This window comes from Agelaius tricolor, unplaced genomic scaffold, assembly GCF_023055355.1.
Source record: "Agelaius tricolor isolate 1412-34295 unplaced genomic scaffold, bAgeTri1.0.p SCAF_12, whole genome shotgun sequence".
Taxonomy (NCBI): Eukaryota; Metazoa; Chordata; class Aves; order Passeriformes; family Icteridae; genus Agelaius; species Agelaius tricolor.
This window is the reverse complement of record NW_027269272.1, coordinates 7489882-7506448: the sequence shown is the minus strand read 5'-3', so window position 1 is coordinate 7506448 and position 16567 is coordinate 7489882. Positions and strand designations below refer to the sequence as shown.

Sequence of the window (16567 nt, the reverse complement as noted above, 5' to 3'; positions counted from 1 at the left end):
GTTGTGGCATTTCTTCCTTGAGGCATTTCTGCCTCTCCACCGCATTTTTCCAGCTACAACAGGACTTTTGTCCCATCTCTGTATCTGCATCCCCAGCTCTGCAATGATGAGTTAAAGCCACCCCTAGAATATCTACTCCATTTTAGTCCCCCCAACAGCTGCCCATAGGGTTGAATCCCAGCAGTGATAATGAGACGTGCATTATTTATAGGCAGATTTGTCTCCTGTACCTGAGGAGGAGAAGCTGCCCTGTCCCTACAGCAAGAGGGCAAATACATTCCACTCACTGTGGGCAGGTGGGCAGAACAGGGGGCAGTGTCCCCCGCTTCTCCCTGCACTGGTACCTGAACGTGCTGCGTGGCTGGGTCGTACACGCCCCTGCGCATGACTATCAGCTTGGCATGTTCATCCACCAGGTCCTCTCGCTCCTCAGCAAAGGCCAGGATGATGCTGAAGCGCGGCAGGTAGAGCAGGGCTGGAATTCGATAGCTCCAGGTACCGTTCCGGAATAACGTTTCCTGCTGCAGGACAGGGAACGCAGCCATTGTGCTAGGGGGAAGAGACAAAGCACACTGCATTTTGACCCAGCAAAGTGGCATGGGGCAGATTCCACTGCTTTTTGCTCTCTCTGCTCAGTGGGACCTGTCAGGCATTGAAACATACTTTCAGATTTGTATTTTCCTTCTGCTTTTCCAAAGAGAACCTGTGGGTAGCATACTAGCTGGAACTCAGGCCAAACTTAGCCCAGGAACAGCCTGGTTGTTCCGACTGGAGTGTCGCAAGGTAAGTACACCAAATACAGTTAATTAAAAAGCTGTGCTTTGTTTTGTCTTTTTAATTAAATGCACAGGCTGAGTATTTTTGTTTGGTTTTGTTTACTCTAATTCAGAAAACTGTTGATAATAAGACATTGTAGTAGTTTTCCTCAGAAGACCATTAATTTCTCTGTTGAGGTTGTATCCAAAACTTGGCACAGAACTTCCACTTTGCCAAATAGGAGCTTAAAATCCCATATAAATGACACACTGAGGCAATCCCTGCCCCCAGGTGTGTCCCAGTTTGAGGATGGCAAGCACTGAGCATGAATAAGGAAAGGAAAAGAACACCCCTCCTTCCATAAGATCAAAAAACAGTCTGAATGGTGTCACATCACTTGGGATATGACCAGGCAGAAACCTTGTCCTCTTTACAATGATTTAATAGCAATGTTATGAAGGAAAGCAAACATGAGGGACAATTTAAGGAAGCTGCCACTGTGTAACTGGTCTATGCTATGCCCCCACATATCCTCTCTTCCCCTCCTCAGACCTACTTGGCCCTCTGTCCTCTTGCACCAGTGAGCCAACTCACCCCAGTATAAAAGCCAGTAGATGAAGGGAATTGTGTCTCAGCAGATGGAGAAAAAATAAGAAAGAAAAAAAGAGAAAAATATAAAAGGAAACAAAAAATTTTTACATGATGTACCAGAAACCGAAGGCTTGGATATTCCCTGCTCAGCAGAGAAGGTGGGGAAGAAAAAAAAGAAAAATAAATATTAAAAAATCAAGCCTTAGATCTCTGACGCATTGAGTGGGTAGGATGGCAGGAAGAAGATGACAATACACTATGAGTAAGAAATTCAAATGCCTCCTACCTCACTGAGGCAAGACTTGCTGCCCTCTTTGTTGAGGATTCTCCTATTTACCTAAATCTTAGAAAGTGCTGTAGCAACTACTGGACATGGATGAGCTTCTGATGTTCTTGAAGGCTGCCTTGATAATTCAGGACCAGATATGGAGGCAGCTTCAGAGTGCTTGTACCTACCTGAAGAATAGTTTGCACTCTTCCATCTTTTAGAAGATTATATTAGCCAGCCTAACTAACATAGACTTGGTCAATTTCTTTTTCAGTGTTTATTTATGAGTTAGGAAAACAAATAAACTGAGTTTATCCTTCAGACAAGTCTGAAGCACAAGGTGAGCTAGCTCACAGGACCATATATTCCACTCTATCCAGATCCATAGCTAGGCAGCAAGCATTCAAATACTCCTTCCTTCCACCTTCCAGGTGCTACAAATATCAGTCAGATTTTTGACTCACAGCACTTCTCAGAAGGGTCTGAACTGCACTGCTCCAGCTAAAGCCAGCTGTACAGTCCACAGCAAGCCCCAGCCCCACTGCCACTCTGATCCAAAGGCACTGGAAAGGGAAGTCAATCTCCCAGGAGCAGCTGCTCCCTCCTCCCTGTCACAGAAGATAAAGCAGTGTGAGGAAAGGCAGCAGCACTGCTACCATACAGAGTGTTACCAGAACTGGATCACAGCTATCCATGCAATAACATGAAGGAAATAGGAAGACCTTCCCAGAACAAATAACTGTGCTGTTTGCTACTTACCAGCATGGATCTGGCTATTTATGGCTCCTGAAAGAGAAACTCACCAGTGTGCTTCCAGACTATTTAAAGGGAGATTATTTAAAGGGAGATTAGTCAGCCTGTCTAGTGCAGCATAGGTTCCCTAGTGTTCCTGTTCAAAATGCCATCCTGATCTTGCAGTCCTGCTTCAGAGCAGGGCAACAGGGAAGGAAAAGAAAGGGAAAAAAAAATAAGAAGAAAAAGAGAGAGAGACAGAGAGATCTGGGCTGGTCTGCGAATCCCTTGATGAAAAGCCAAGAGACTGCTGCCACAGGAGGCCATGCTGCAGCCTGCTGCACACGAGTCCCTCCTGTCTGAGCCTGTCACCTGCACACAGCTCTGCCCACACTCTCAGCCCCCCTGTGACATGCTCACTGTGAGTGTCACAACATCTTCCACTTACTGCCAAATGGGGATTGAGGAAATAGCTGAACTGGGAATAGCTGCCATAGAAACAAGCCTGAGGTTCCTGGACACAGCAACTATAATCAAGGAAAATACTGGAATCAAGTGACATTTCCATCTATCCAGAGACTAAATAGAGATACGTGTGAGTGTGTGTGTATATAAGCTTGTACATACACTCCCTACACACAGTGTGGGTATTATGGCTGTATGCATATATATACATGCTATGTATCCATCTGCAGAGAAACTTTGCTATCCTTTTTTAAACACACAAAGTCAGTATTCAGCTTTTTCTATGTTCTCCCTTGTGGATTCTCATGCAGAGATTGAGTCATAACAGTGTGAGTTTCACACAGAATCAAAAATGAAGCATCTTTAAATAAGTTTTAAATTCATAATATATATATTAAAAGAAAGCAAAATAGTGCTGTTTTAGTTACTTGTCCAGCCAACTGAAAGGAATTGATTTTTCTTTTGACCCCAACCTGTATTCAAAGGCACACCCACCAACTAGACCCTTCTGAATAAAAAAGAAGCAAAATTGGCAAATCATTGGCTGGACAGCCATACAAAGACTGTTCCAATGTTCCAATATTCCAGAACTGCTGGAATTCAAATCACACCTGCTAGTCCTTCCAAGGCTACATTGCCAGGGGATGTGTGTGTCCATGATGCTACTTGGTTCCTAAACCTCACTGAAATAGCACTGGCTGGCCTGCAAGGAAGAAAACAGTGTTGCAGCCAGCACACCCCAAGGACATGGGCAAGACAAAGATCACAGCAGTACCTTTTGAAACACTAAGAGCTAAACTGGAATACAAAGGCCTGAAACAGAAGCAGGAGACTGGAGAGCTGTACACATGAACACAAAAATTGCTCAGACCAGTATCAACTCAACAACCGTGGAGAGAGAGTTAGCTGTACTTTCCTGAGCTACAGGAGTAAGAAAGGGGAACTGGATGTAGTAATTTTTTTTTTTAAGAGAAAAGAACATATCTGGTCACCTCTTTCTGCATGACAGAGATGCTAGTGAGGAGAAGGGAAATTTATCATGTAGCCATTAAGCCAATATCCCCTACTGCATTCTGGTTTTTACTGGAGTCTTTAGTTTATTTTCCAGACTTACCCTTGCAAAGTGTCGTGTTCGAGGAGGCTGATGTTTACCTGCAATTCTTCTCCAAGGCACGAGGGAAGCTGCACTGAGATCCCATACTTCACCTCTGGGCAGGACTGGGCAGACAGGGAAAGATGAGCACACTGCAAACAGTAAGAGAAGAGGGAGTTAAACTGGAGGAAGCCATTACTCATCATTTGCAAGTTACACAGCTGTAATGATTTCCAAAGCAGAGACTGTTTCCAGCACACCAGAAGAGTCAAAAGAAATAACAGTTGTCAACAAGTGAATCTATGATGGATTTAGTCCCTGGAAATAATCCAAGTGGCAGAAAGGAGAGGTGCTGGTAGACACCAGGAGAGGGTACTTGTTCCTTCCACTTTTGTCCTTCAAGGCAGCTCACACAGACTTGGAGCAGGATGAGCCATTGCATGTTTATTTGCTTTAATCCTCTCCAAGAAAAGTGAGTAAAAAGCATAACATTTCCACTGGCCTCAGCTTCTGTAAAAACCTGTTCTGAACATGATCAGAACCAAGCTGAAATGACAGCATGTCTTTAAAACAAAACAACAGAAATAAGGTAATATGCTGAACTCGATCCCTTGGTCCCTGTCAGAGAGCTCTACACCCTGTGGAGCAGGTAGCTTGTTCTTGAATGATTTCAGATAGGTCCCAGAAGAACTATCCAACTCATTAAGGGAGACTCTGGGGGAAAAAACACAATCAAAAAACCCAGATAGAGTCAAAAACAAAACTCAACTAAAATTCTGCTTTTCAAGGTAAGTGCAAGAACCCAGGACTGCTCATTTTCTACTCAGCATCAGACCTGGACTTACAGTGCTTTCCAAATGTATAAAGTCAACCAAGCATTATGCCAAAACACACTCCTTGTCTCACTTGAAGGGAAATAAGACATTTCCCTTGGGATATTGCATAGAGGGGTCCCAGAAGTAGTCACATTCCAAGCTCAGTTGCATAGGGTTAAGAAATAGAAGCCCCAGTTTGCTTTTAGAATAATTGCTGCACAGCACACTCCTGTGTGGAAGCTTTCCTCCCTCCTAAGCAGCATAGCTGTGCCTGTTTCTGCCAAAGCCCAGCATCAGAGTGCTCCATCTTCAGCCTGCTTATGCCCTTAGACCAGACCCTACACTAAATCTAGGCTATGGAATTTCTTAACAAGCCAAGCAACACACATTTATTTAGTCTACTAAATCACCCTCAATGTAAAGTCAGAAAGATGTTATCAGCAAAAACTGTCAAACAATAAATCTTAAACAAACCTTAACATTCAGGATTCAAAACTGAAAAAGACACAAAACTGGATTTACTTTAATCCAGCAGCTAATCGAACTAAACTTTTTTACCACACAAGAAACAGAAAGTTTCTCTTGTGGTGCAAACATCATACCACATTCACAAGGGGATTTTCCATCACCACAGTATACATGCTTTCCTAAACAATCAGTCAGGATCTGCTTTCAAACTGTTGTGGCTCAGCTTGGCAGTAGCTCCTGTGCCTTAAAGTGGAGGTTTTCTTAGCAGGAGAGAGGAATTACATGGAGCAGCAGTATTTTTCTTAAAATATATTTGGTGGAGGAATACACAAACTGCATTCCTACTTGAACCTACAAAGTGTTGTATTTACCTTTTTAGTTCCTATCAATGTCCACAGTTATGAAAATAAAAAAAGGAAAAGGAAAAGAAAAAATACCTTTTTACTCTGTGTCTTCTGGAAGTCAGGTCAAAAGGCAAAAAACAACAGAACCAAAAACCACTCCTATTGGATTAGACAAAAGGGAGGCTCACCACACTCTTACCAAGTAATCTCCAACCCGCAAAAGTATTTATGTTGGCAGCAATGTCAGCTGTCTTGGATCCCCGGAAAAAGCTATCAGCTGGCATATAAACACAAGCTGACATTTAAATAGCAAACCTCTTTTGCATATAAGGGGTGGTTCCATGGGAGGCAGACAAACAAAGGGAAAGACTTCTACATTACCATAGTAATTAAGCAGCATGTTTCTACCTGCATGGGTTGCTGCACTGTGGCACAGCTGTTCGTTCTATACAGTTCAGCATGCTGTCTTATTTCTTGGTGCTCTACTCCCCTGGTGCTGAGGAAGGCAAAGTTCCTCTGATTGCAGCATGTGGACTCCCAGTGCTTTCCCTCAGAGTACTGAGCTCTGGGAAAGTTTGCCTAAAGAACCCATAAAATTGTTATAACCAACAGGTGATGGTGCTGTGATAATCTAACATTCTGTCTCCACACACCTCCAACCCACCAACATGTTCTTTCTGGATAAGAAATGGTTTAACATAGGAGTGGCCAAGCAGGAATGCAGGAATGATACATTCAGGCTGATGCATTCAGGTGCAGCTCCCAGAGCCTCTGTGGAAGTGTTTCAAAGGCCAAACTATCCCAGCAGCTGCAGGCAAGGAGCTACTGGGGGGAACCAAGCACAGGGAGGAGAGCATGAGCCTAAGGTCACACCTGAGGAAGAAAGAGATGGCAGTATCCCTTCTCCCAGCTGTGCCCTGGCTGGCTGAGAGGCAGCACCTGCAGATGCTGCAAGTACCCAAGCAAATAATTTCACAACTACATTGTGCTACTGCTGTCAGAAATGACAGCAGCATCCCACCTCCAATCCCTTTTCTTGCTGCATCCCTTGCTTTCCTCTCTTCTCTATTGAGCTTCCATTGCTGCCATTAACACTTCTTATCTTTGAAGTGATCTGAAAGAATGAGAATAATAATCCTGTGAAGAGATCTTGCTAGTCATGGAAAAAGTCTCCTTTTTTCATGGCAGTTGTGGTTGATCTGGGCAAGCCAAATAGGAAGATACAACGGTGTGGATTTACAAACAATCAGCTGAGCAACCAAATTAAGGTAATGCTTCTATATTACTCTGTTTCTCTTGAGCAACACTGTATCCTTTCCTGTGCCAGCAAGAATCCTCATTTTACCTTGGCAAGCCATCAGAGGATATGAGACTGGCAGAAAATTAATCCGGGGGAAAAAAAAAACCAAGTGAACTGTTTCTGCTGGGTCATTGTCCTGGATTGCATCAGCAAGAGTCCATCAAGCAACAGAATCTGCAGTTGGAGCAGTAGCATGAAGCTGCTGACAGGAGGAGCAAACACACAACCCAGACTAGCACTTAGTCACTGGATCTAATTAGCTGCATGGTGAAACCACACCCCGTGTTTACGAACCTTGCCTAACTGGGCAGGTAAAGCTTGGCATTAATTGGGGCGCACAAGAGAAGACTGAAGGCATTTGTATCTCACTGCATTACCTGGAATCAAACAACAGTGTGAGGAAAAGTCCCTCCAGAGACAGTATCATTGACATCCACCAGATAGTAACTTTTAACAGTGGCTCCTGGAGAAAATCCAGAGTCAAGTAAAGTGGCAGCAATTAATGGAGGACAAAAGATATTGAAGAGGCTGCTAAGGTGCAGTCTGCCTGAAAGCAAGACATGAATGATTGCTTTATGGATTTCTTCCCCTTTTTTCTTCTCCCTGGCTAGCAGCAGTGTTATTCAGGTGATTTTCTGAGTCACACACTTGGCTTCTGCAGCCAGACAACCCATAAATACTCATTTGTTTAACAGAAATCACCTTTCCCAGCTGCAGCTTAAAACTGGTTGTCCATCTCTTCTGAGTGACAGTCCCAAGTGTGGCTTGGTGTGGTGGCAATGGTGGCAGCATGCATATGGCAGAGTAGCTCTGCCTCTTGCCACCTCCCACCTCCCCTTATCGGCTCATCCTCTCTAAGTAAGATCCCACACATTCCCCTGCAGCCAGCTGGGGTGCCCTGCCTTTGACCCACTCTCCAGGACCAGTCAGTATCAGACATGGCTGTGCAGAAGCTAACAGCTTAGAAAGGCTAAGTCTACTCCTAAAATGAAGGATGTGCTGCTTAGTCCTGCCATGAGGTTAAAATTAGGCAATCTCAGTGCCTGTGCAGGACAGTCCCACAATCAACACGCAGGCACCCCGCACTGCTTCCCTGCAGCCACCAACACCATGCCAGCATCCAGGCTCCAGCACTGCTCTTCAGCCTCCAGCCCACAGCACAAACCTCTATTTGCAAAACCCCAGCCTTCTGATAAAAGAAAAAGTGCTTTTCCCAAACAACATGTTGTTCTGAAACTATTTTACAAAACTGTTCCTTAGTAACTATCAAAAATGGATGTCCCGCTGTTGACATGCACAGCCTGATCCTTCCTCTTTCCTTTCAGTGTAAATCAAAATCAGTGTCACCACTGAAGTTTAAAACAGGTTTAGGTCTGAGGAAGATCAAAATCTTCACTGCTATTGTTCCACGCTTACTTCATTGCCCTTATATCTGATTGTTGTAATGAAAACGTTTTTAAAAAGGTTAAAAAATGCAAATGGGGTGTGTGGGTGCATTAATAAGAGGATATAAAAATAATGCAGAAGATAATATAATGACAGAATCCTGAACAATGGAGCATTTGAATTTGGAGGACCGTGTTCAGTTTTGGGTGTCACCTTTTAGGAAAGATATGGCAATAGCTGCAAATGGAGGCTGAGGAAGAGAATTCAGAAGCTAATGCTCATGAGCATATGTGAAAAGAAATTAGCAGGAAAACAAGAAATGGTACATCTAGTGAGTGACAAGCAGTCCATTAAAAATTGCCAATGTATATTTCGCTTGCAAAATGCTCAAACCTGATTCCATTGATTCCCAACATCATTAGAAAGGCAAGGCTGGCTCAGGTAGTTCAGTGGTTTTGCTATGCTGTACAGTGTAGCTGCTGTAGTTGTCAGGCAGCTATAGTTCAGGTCAAGAGGTCTGTGGGGTCAGATCATGTGAAGCAGCAATTACACAGTAATTGCAAATTTTAAGTTAAAACATTATGTGCTGCCTTCCAGGCATTGGGGAACATGGTAGCCTTGGTGCAGAAGGTAAATCCTACAGACCTGGGCTTTGACTAAGTCTGATCTGTCTGGGAAGGAAAAAAAAAAGACAAGAAAAAGCCAAAGTAATAATAATTATGAATGTAAGAAGCAAATACTAAGGCAGAGCTCTTTGGGAAATAGGGTCCCTTGGATGAGAAAACATCCAGTGTTTTCTTTTAATGCCAATTCTAGCTAGGGAAAAGAGCCTCTGAGCACATTTGAGACAAGCACCTCACTATCCTTATCAACTGTAGGTACAACAGGCACGAGGAGCTGGTACTTTTTGGGTTTGTACTCCTTCACACTCCACTGATTCCACTTTACATTACTTTTGATTTCCATCAGCACAGAATTTGCCAAGCACAGAATCCTGCTGCTGATGCCTCTCTCACAGTAAATACAATTTATTTCCTCACCCTGTGAAAAAAAATGGACAAAATAAAAAAAATATTCCCTTAACTCAAAGGGCATTACTCCATAGCAGACCTGTAAGCCTTCTGGCACTCCATGGTGAGTCATGGGTTTGTCACAGGGAAGCTTCCTCACCCTGTGTGAGACAACACCCAAAAAACAGCCTGCCTATTATACACATTACACCATTTCTCCATTTACTTTTGCCCATTTGAAAGAAAAAAGAAAATACACTTTATTTTCGTTAACAAAATGAATGGTATGATCTATGAGAAGCAAAGGAAGAGAGGTGGTGGTGAGGTTTGAATACAAAAAGAGGATTGTAGAAGCAGGATTTATTTAGCCTTCCAAAAAACACTGAGGAGGAGTCACTGCAGGAATTTAATGACTGGAAAATGCAATAAAACCGTAGTTCCTTGCTTCGTGTACTCTGCAGTGCTTGGACACTCAGATAAGCGAGTCTGAAGCACAAGTCCAGCTGGATTCACCCTAGGCAACTCTTGCAACAGAGAGGAGCCCAAATTCCACTGCATCCTTCATTCCTGAGTCCTGCCAGCTCTCAGACCAGGGGTGCACAGGCCTGATGGTGACCTTGATTAATCATTACAGGAGTAATTGCTGGCAGCCCTCTATGCCAGGCCAAACCTTCAGCTGGTATAAAGGGACATTGACACTGGTGACCATAAATTTATGATGTTTGAGTTCAGATTAACCCAAGCTTAACTCAGTGAACATCTTCCATGGAGTAGGCTGGGAATACAGCTGCATTTTAAAAAGAGTAATGTTGTGACCAATTAAAATATTTTGAAACTAACAAGACACTTGGCAAGTTCAGTGAACTTCAAAATGAAAATAAAAACCAAAGGAAGGATTAGCATCAAATTCAGCAGGCTATGTGATGCTTTTTCTAAGAGTCAACCCAAATGCAGTCTTATAAATACAAAGTGAGTTATCCAAGGATGAGGGGAAAAATCTCTCCTAGGAATAGCACTGATCTAAGCAATCACTAATATTTGTCTTCCTTTGAAGCACTGGGCCTAAGATGCCCCCAGAAGAGGGACATTGAAATCACAGCAAGCAAGTAGCCTGGAAATAAGAAATAATTTCAAGAGGGAAAATTATCACAGGCATTTGGATTGATCCAAAAGGCCTTAAAATAAAACCAGGCTGGCTCTGCTGTATCCACCCCAGTGCCCAGGTATGTGAACACACATGAAATTAAGAAATGGCAATCTAAAAATAGTCATAAACATGTAAGTCTTTTCATCTCAAATGGCTGTAAATAATGTAAAGCAAGAGCAGTTTCTCATCCAGTGGGCCTTAAAAATGGAAGCAAATACTATTTACTGTTTCCACTTGAGTTTGCAGATTTGGACTGAAGTTTCACCCAGTTGTTAAAGATTTATACGGGAGGTTTAACAATCCCCTGTCATTAAGCCTTGGCACAAGCAGTGCAAAGGACGTTCAGGGCATATTTGTACTAACTTATCTGGGTAAAGAGAAAGCTGTTCCTTTACACTGTGTTTGCTGTGACTCTGGAAACTGAGCAAACAAAATCTGAGGCACACTTTACTCACAAGCAGAATTGACATGAAGGTACAAGGACTGAAGGACACCAAACTTCTGTAGGACATATCTGCCTCTGGATCCACAACTGAATTGCAAATCCCTAACAATCTGGGGGAGTTTAACTCAGACTATTTTTGGAATACCTCATCCCGATGGCAAATGAGAGACCGGCTCAGCCCCTGAATGTCAGGTGAGTAAAATCCTGTTCTGGGGGGATACTGGAAGAGGAACTGCCCAAGGAAGAAACCTCAGGCCACAAACAAAGGCACAAACCCAGTGCCCAAGAAAGAACTGAAGGAGTCCTGTGCAAGCCAGAGAGAGCACAGTTGTGACACTGTTGAAACACTGGCTGACAGAGAGGAGAGACACCACTGGCACAAGCTGGTAGGCATAAAATCCACCACCCACAGGGAGGAAGCCTAGTCAGAGGGGAGACCCAGACTGCACAGAATGGCATTAATATGACCAACTGAACAGCAAACATTCCCAAACCAAACCAAGCTGTGTGTCTTTTTCCAGGGGCAGCACAAGTTGTGATTTTTCCTGTCAAATGGTTTATGTGTGATCTTGCTTTAAAAGATATATATATAAATAAAGACAGGAAATATGAAAAACAGCCTGTTTTCCTCTTACCTCCAGGCTGATCCTTCCCCTGAGCCAATTTTTCCTTTCACTCTCAGGAGGCCAATTGCTGTGAATCCAGTGTAGCTGTGAACTCTCTCCCAGCAATTATGTGTATTTTTAAATGCACAAAAGTAAACAAGGACTCAAATTTCATAAGAACAAGCTAGCTCTTCTGATCTTAAACTAGCAACAGATTTGACCGTTAGAGTGGAGCTGTCACTTCCAGAGCTAGTTTAAAGTAGGAAATTGCACTAAAATAATGAAAGCTATTTAGAATATTTTGCTGAACCTGCAAGAAGTACTAATTGGCTGGCATCCATTTTATGAGACAGACAGGTATTTTATTCAGAGCTGATTTTCTATAGATACAAATTGGGACTGTTAACTTGAAACTACTTTAAGAAATACAGGAGTGTGTATGAAACACCACACTAACTGCCAGACAAGAAGAACCCAAAGAACCCATTGTCCCACACTGCTATATTTTGCCCAGGACATTTGCAAGACAATGTAAAATGCTTTAACAATATAATTACCCTCATCTGTCCCTGAGTATGTGGCCAGTGCCTGGGGATTTCACTCAACTTTTCCTTTTGAAAGTAGCTTGTTCTGTGATTTCTATAGGCAATTATAATTTTCCCCCCAATAATTATTGGAGAAAATAATGCATGTTTCCAAGCAGCACCCCATGGAAACTGCTCCATCATATCTAAAATAAGGAAAATTGACAAGACTCAGTAACAGCCTGGAACAATCTGGAAGTCTCATCTCCCTCTTGCCTTCTCTTTCCTATGTGAAATCATTTTGGAAACAGATGTCTATGATAAAACAGGTCAAGCAGGTTACTCAATCTGCAAAATTTGGACTTTGCTGTTCCAAAAGGGAGCAATTCCTAAAACAAGAACCTTTTTTAGGAGCAGTTGCAGTCAGCTCAAATAAAACTTAAAAAGAACAGCAGGGCCACTGAGGAACTAGAAATCTAGACAAGATGCTTGCTTTTCACTTGGGGACTGAAATGTAGAAAACATGAAATGAAAAATAACCAAAACCAGGAGAATTTTCAAACTAGTTCATTTTTTCCTTTAATTACATTATGTTTCAGAGTTCTTTTGAGCACATCAGGTTATCTCATGTCATGCTCTTGCACTTACACTGAGTTCCTGCTTAAGTAACTCAGAAGAAAAAAGACTAGAAAAATGCAGGAGTATTCACAAACTATAATATACTGCTCCCAGTCCAGAGAGGGGGAACTGACATGCTCAAGATTGCTCAGGGAACTGCAGTAGAGCTAAGAAATTACATCTACTCTCCCAGAACCCAATCCTGTGCCACAGCTATGAGATTAACTACCCTCGCCCCAGCCTTCCTCCTTCTGTGCTTAAAAACTGGGAATGAAGAGGAGGGTAAAAACTGCTGTTAGAAGGAAAGATCCAGAAAGGAAAGATTTGCCAACCTTTCCGAGCACTTGGGTAAAGTGAGCTATAGAATTGCAGTTGCAGACAGCATGGCACTAATGTGACAAGAAGATGGACACTCCCTGTCCATATACATGCAGCCAGAGCACTGTGTATGTCCCTCATTTTCTACAGTGCCATGCTGGCTAGTGCTGCAGCTGGCAAATTAGATGCAAGTGGGGAAAGCTTGGGGTTGATTGCATAAGCACTGGGCTAGTCCCACAGTACTGGGAGAGAAGAGGCAGCTCTGGGAGCTGCAGTCCAGCAAGCTTCTCTTCCCACCAGGGTCCAAAAATGGCCATTCTGAAGAGGAAGTTTGCATCGGTCAATGCTGCTTGCTAATGAGTTTCCAGAGCTGTGTATCAAGTGCTTTTCCTGAGTTATTAAAGACCCATACAGTCAGAGTAACAGGCTGTAAGAATAGAATCAGCTCATGTCATGTTTGAAATTAGCTGAAATTAGCTTGATGCAGTTGACAAGGATAGCATGGCATACCAGCACTCCAAACCCGCCTGGCTTTTCAAACCAGCAGAAACCAGCCTAACAGGATGCTAATGTCTTAGTGACTCCTGGCTCTCTTGTAGCTACACATTTGCAAGCAGATTCACCAAACAGGCACTCCTTAGACCCTCCACCCAATAAACACGGAGGGAGGAAAAAGTGAGAACTCTGCTATTTCTTGATCAACAAAATTCTTTTCCCTGCTTCTGTATGGAAGCTTTCAAATGAAAAACCCTATGAATTCTTACCTTTCTGCAGTTCAAACAACCACCCATGCTCATTTCTTCCATAACAAGTGTCTAATACACAACCAGCAAATCTAGAAATAGAAATGGGCATCATTATATTTTTCCCCAAGAGCAGCACAGGTGTTGTCTGCCCAAGGGACACTTGGCCTGTTTGCTTACTAATGAGTCTGTCTTGAAAAGCTTCAACCAAGACATCTATTAATCCTCCTTTTCCAATTGTCCTAGCATTACTAAACCTCTCTGCTTTCAGCAAGGCATTATCCCCTGGATATTATTTCTCATACTATGTTTTTGACTAAATAATTTCATCAGAGACTAAAGCTTCCATACCTTAGTCCTTTAAGTTTTTAAGTAAGCTCTACGTTGCATACACATTCTGTGGCTAGAAGGCTTCACACAGCCCAAACAGAACAAACAAAAAGGAACAAGGACTCACAACTCCCACATGCAGTCCTGCAAAACAGAAAAGATCATCAGGCAGACTGCTGAGAGCCTTCCTGTGCACGTACTTGCAGAGTACATGGGTATCTCCTGCTTTGAAGCTACATCCTGCTATTTGCCCCTAAGCCCTGAGCTGATTAATTGTGTACTCCCCCCAGCCTAGGAGGTACAGGGATTTGGTCTTTAATTATTCACTTACCTTCTCGAGATAAGCCTGGAAAACCTCATGAGTTTTCAATCACAGCTACTGAGCAACTATTTCACTGGTATCTTCTCAGCAGAAATAAGGAATGGGATGGCATCAATGCCAAGAACATTTCATAAAGCGCAGGAAGAAGGAAAGGGGGCTTCCTCTAGAGGCAGGAGTTCTTGTTAGTAGAGAGATATCAGTGATGTCAGAAGAACAAGGATGAGGTTTATACATTTCACTTCTCAGGGCTCTCTCTAAATCTTCAAGCAAAGGTGCATTTTCACCATTGCATGTGTAATAATTTAAGGAAAGGAATAGAAATAAGGTCAGATTTTTGGTATATTAGTTTTATAATAAAAAGCAGATAGATATATATACATATATATGTATATGAAATGGGTTAATTTACATGAAGTAGTGAAATAGTTCGTTTCATGCAGAGGGAATTGTATGAAGGCACGTATCCTCTTCTGTTATGTCATGTGTCATAACATTTGTAGAACACACTTACTTGGTGGTCCTAGGGACACATGGCTTACCTTTATGCATAGAGCTACCCATAATGCCAGACTTCATTCCAGAAATATTTTTAGAGCTAGCAAGAACATCTGAGTAATTTTTAGCTACTTTAAATGTACTGGTTTCTCTCTCTATCCTCATTCACTTGGTCTTAGGGTTTCGAAAGCACATAGTTTGGTGGATTTATTATATGGGTCCAATGTATTTATTTTTAGTCTCTGAAGTGTATCTAAAACAGGTTCTCTGTAACATGTGCAAGACAAAAAGGGTTTTCTTGTCACAAAAGTGTAATGAACTATATAATTCTGTCTTGGTTTTGCTTGCTATAAATAAGGTACCAGCACTGAATCATGGCAATAGAACCATTATGTCAGCTTCCTCAGCTGAAAGACTATCTCACAATTGGGGTGGTTGTATTTTGATTCTGTTAAGGCTGGTTATAGAATTCAATCTTATTTACAAAATGAGCACAAAATATTTAATTTATTTGATATTCTATTTGTCAAACTATTTGATATTCTTTCAGCCAGCATTCTCAAACTTATTGTCTCATTTTCTCTGGCTTCTGCTGCGAACCTCATTGGTCCATGTGTTACTCTCTGGTCAGTCTGTTCTCATGCTCCACCTGTTTGTCTCCACCTCTGTGCCTTAATCAAATAATACCTTGGCCTTGCACCTAAATAGTTGAAATTCCTTTGTCATGTACGTTGCTCTGGACAGGGACATGCACTTAACTGTCTTTTGCCACCCTTTAATAGGAAGTGTCAGGATTGTAAACACTTCCAAGGATGGGGATCCCAACCAGGAACAATGAAAATATAAATATTTGTGTAGTCAGGCAGCTGAGGGCTGTGAGAGATTTAGGGTAAGATGTTACCACACCCGTACATCCTTCTGCTGAAAGTCAGTCCCCCTGGAGCAGGGGTGGCTCAGCAGGACAAGTGAGAGCACCACACTGTCACTGACTCCAAGTCTTCACCTCAACCACCGATGAGGCTAAATGAATTCATAGTTGCATCTGCTGAGATCTAAATCTGCCAGAGCCTAGGGCTGAGTCTGTGGGTGTTACTATTCCCCTGACTCAGACAGAAATATCTCCCAATGCAAATGCAGGCCTGAGCTTGGGCAGAGCCCCAGAGCCTCTGCCAGGGTCCTCTCGCATGTGGCACTCCTTGAGGGTTTGGCACCCGCATGAGCAAGAGCGGCTGTCGATGAGTAAGGCCTGCTGCTGGATTTTGGACTGTGATGCATACCAGCAGAGCTGGGTTTGCCTCATTATCATGCACAGTGAAAGAGTTTAGAGATGACATTCCACTTCAATTAAAACCATGTAAGATGGACAAAAGTCACTGCCTAACACACGAGCAGGGATGTAATAGGGGACTGATGCTGGTGGGAGGCAGAGGTTTGGTTTTGGTTTGCACAAGACTAAGAAAAACATTTGAAAATGAAACCATTAAGATGCAGCTAAATTAGCATTTGCATGTACATTCAGACACTATTTAAAGAAGAAATATTAAAGGAGCCATGTTATTTATAAGAGCTTGAAGTCAAAATTTTGTCCTAAAAGAGCTCTATCTGGTTCATCTGGATGAAAGGTGCATCCCTATATTCAACACATAAACTTTCCAGATGAGTCATTAACAGGGCTTTTACACTTAAGATGACTTCAACACATAAAAAGGAAGAAAATATTATAAGATTTTCTGCCTTTCTACAGCACAAACACGCTACAGCCTAGACAGCAATTTCTGCATTGAGCCCCAAA

General features: G+C 42.6%; 2 protein-coding genes across 30 annotated transcripts in view; both read right to left on the bottom strand.

Annotated features, from left to right (window-relative positions):
* INPP5D (inositol polyphosphate-5-phosphatase D) overlaps positions 1 to 468 on the bottom strand; it is a 56498-nt gene extending 56030 nt beyond the window's left edge. Inside the window, exon 1 of the mRNA XM_071437400.1 lies at positions 345 to 468. The gene's annotated coding sequence lies outside the window, so the exon portion shown is untranslated. The remainder of the gene's footprint in view (positions 1 to 344) is intronic.
* Positions 1 to 16567, bottom strand: part of NEU2 (neuraminidase 2) — a 35740-nt gene that overhangs the window by 2494 nt on the left and 16679 nt on the right. For 8 of the 29 annotated variants that reach the window (XM_071437416.1, XM_071437413.1, XM_071437414.1 and 5 more), the window contains 2 exons: positions 3927 to 4057; positions 345 to 549 (listed from right to left, as the gene is read on the bottom strand). In XM_071437416.1, coding sequence (XP_071293517.1) covers positions 345 to 549; positions 3927 to 4057 — 336 coding nt within the window. Of the gene's footprint in view, positions 1 to 344; positions 550 to 1350; positions 2034 to 2079; positions 2224 to 3926; positions 4058 to 5625; positions 5904 to 13649; positions 13721 to 14289; positions 14541 to 16567 lie in introns of those variants that run through there. The other 21 variants (XM_071437424.1, XM_071437426.1, XM_071437420.1 and 18 more) reach the window with 12 other exon arrangements.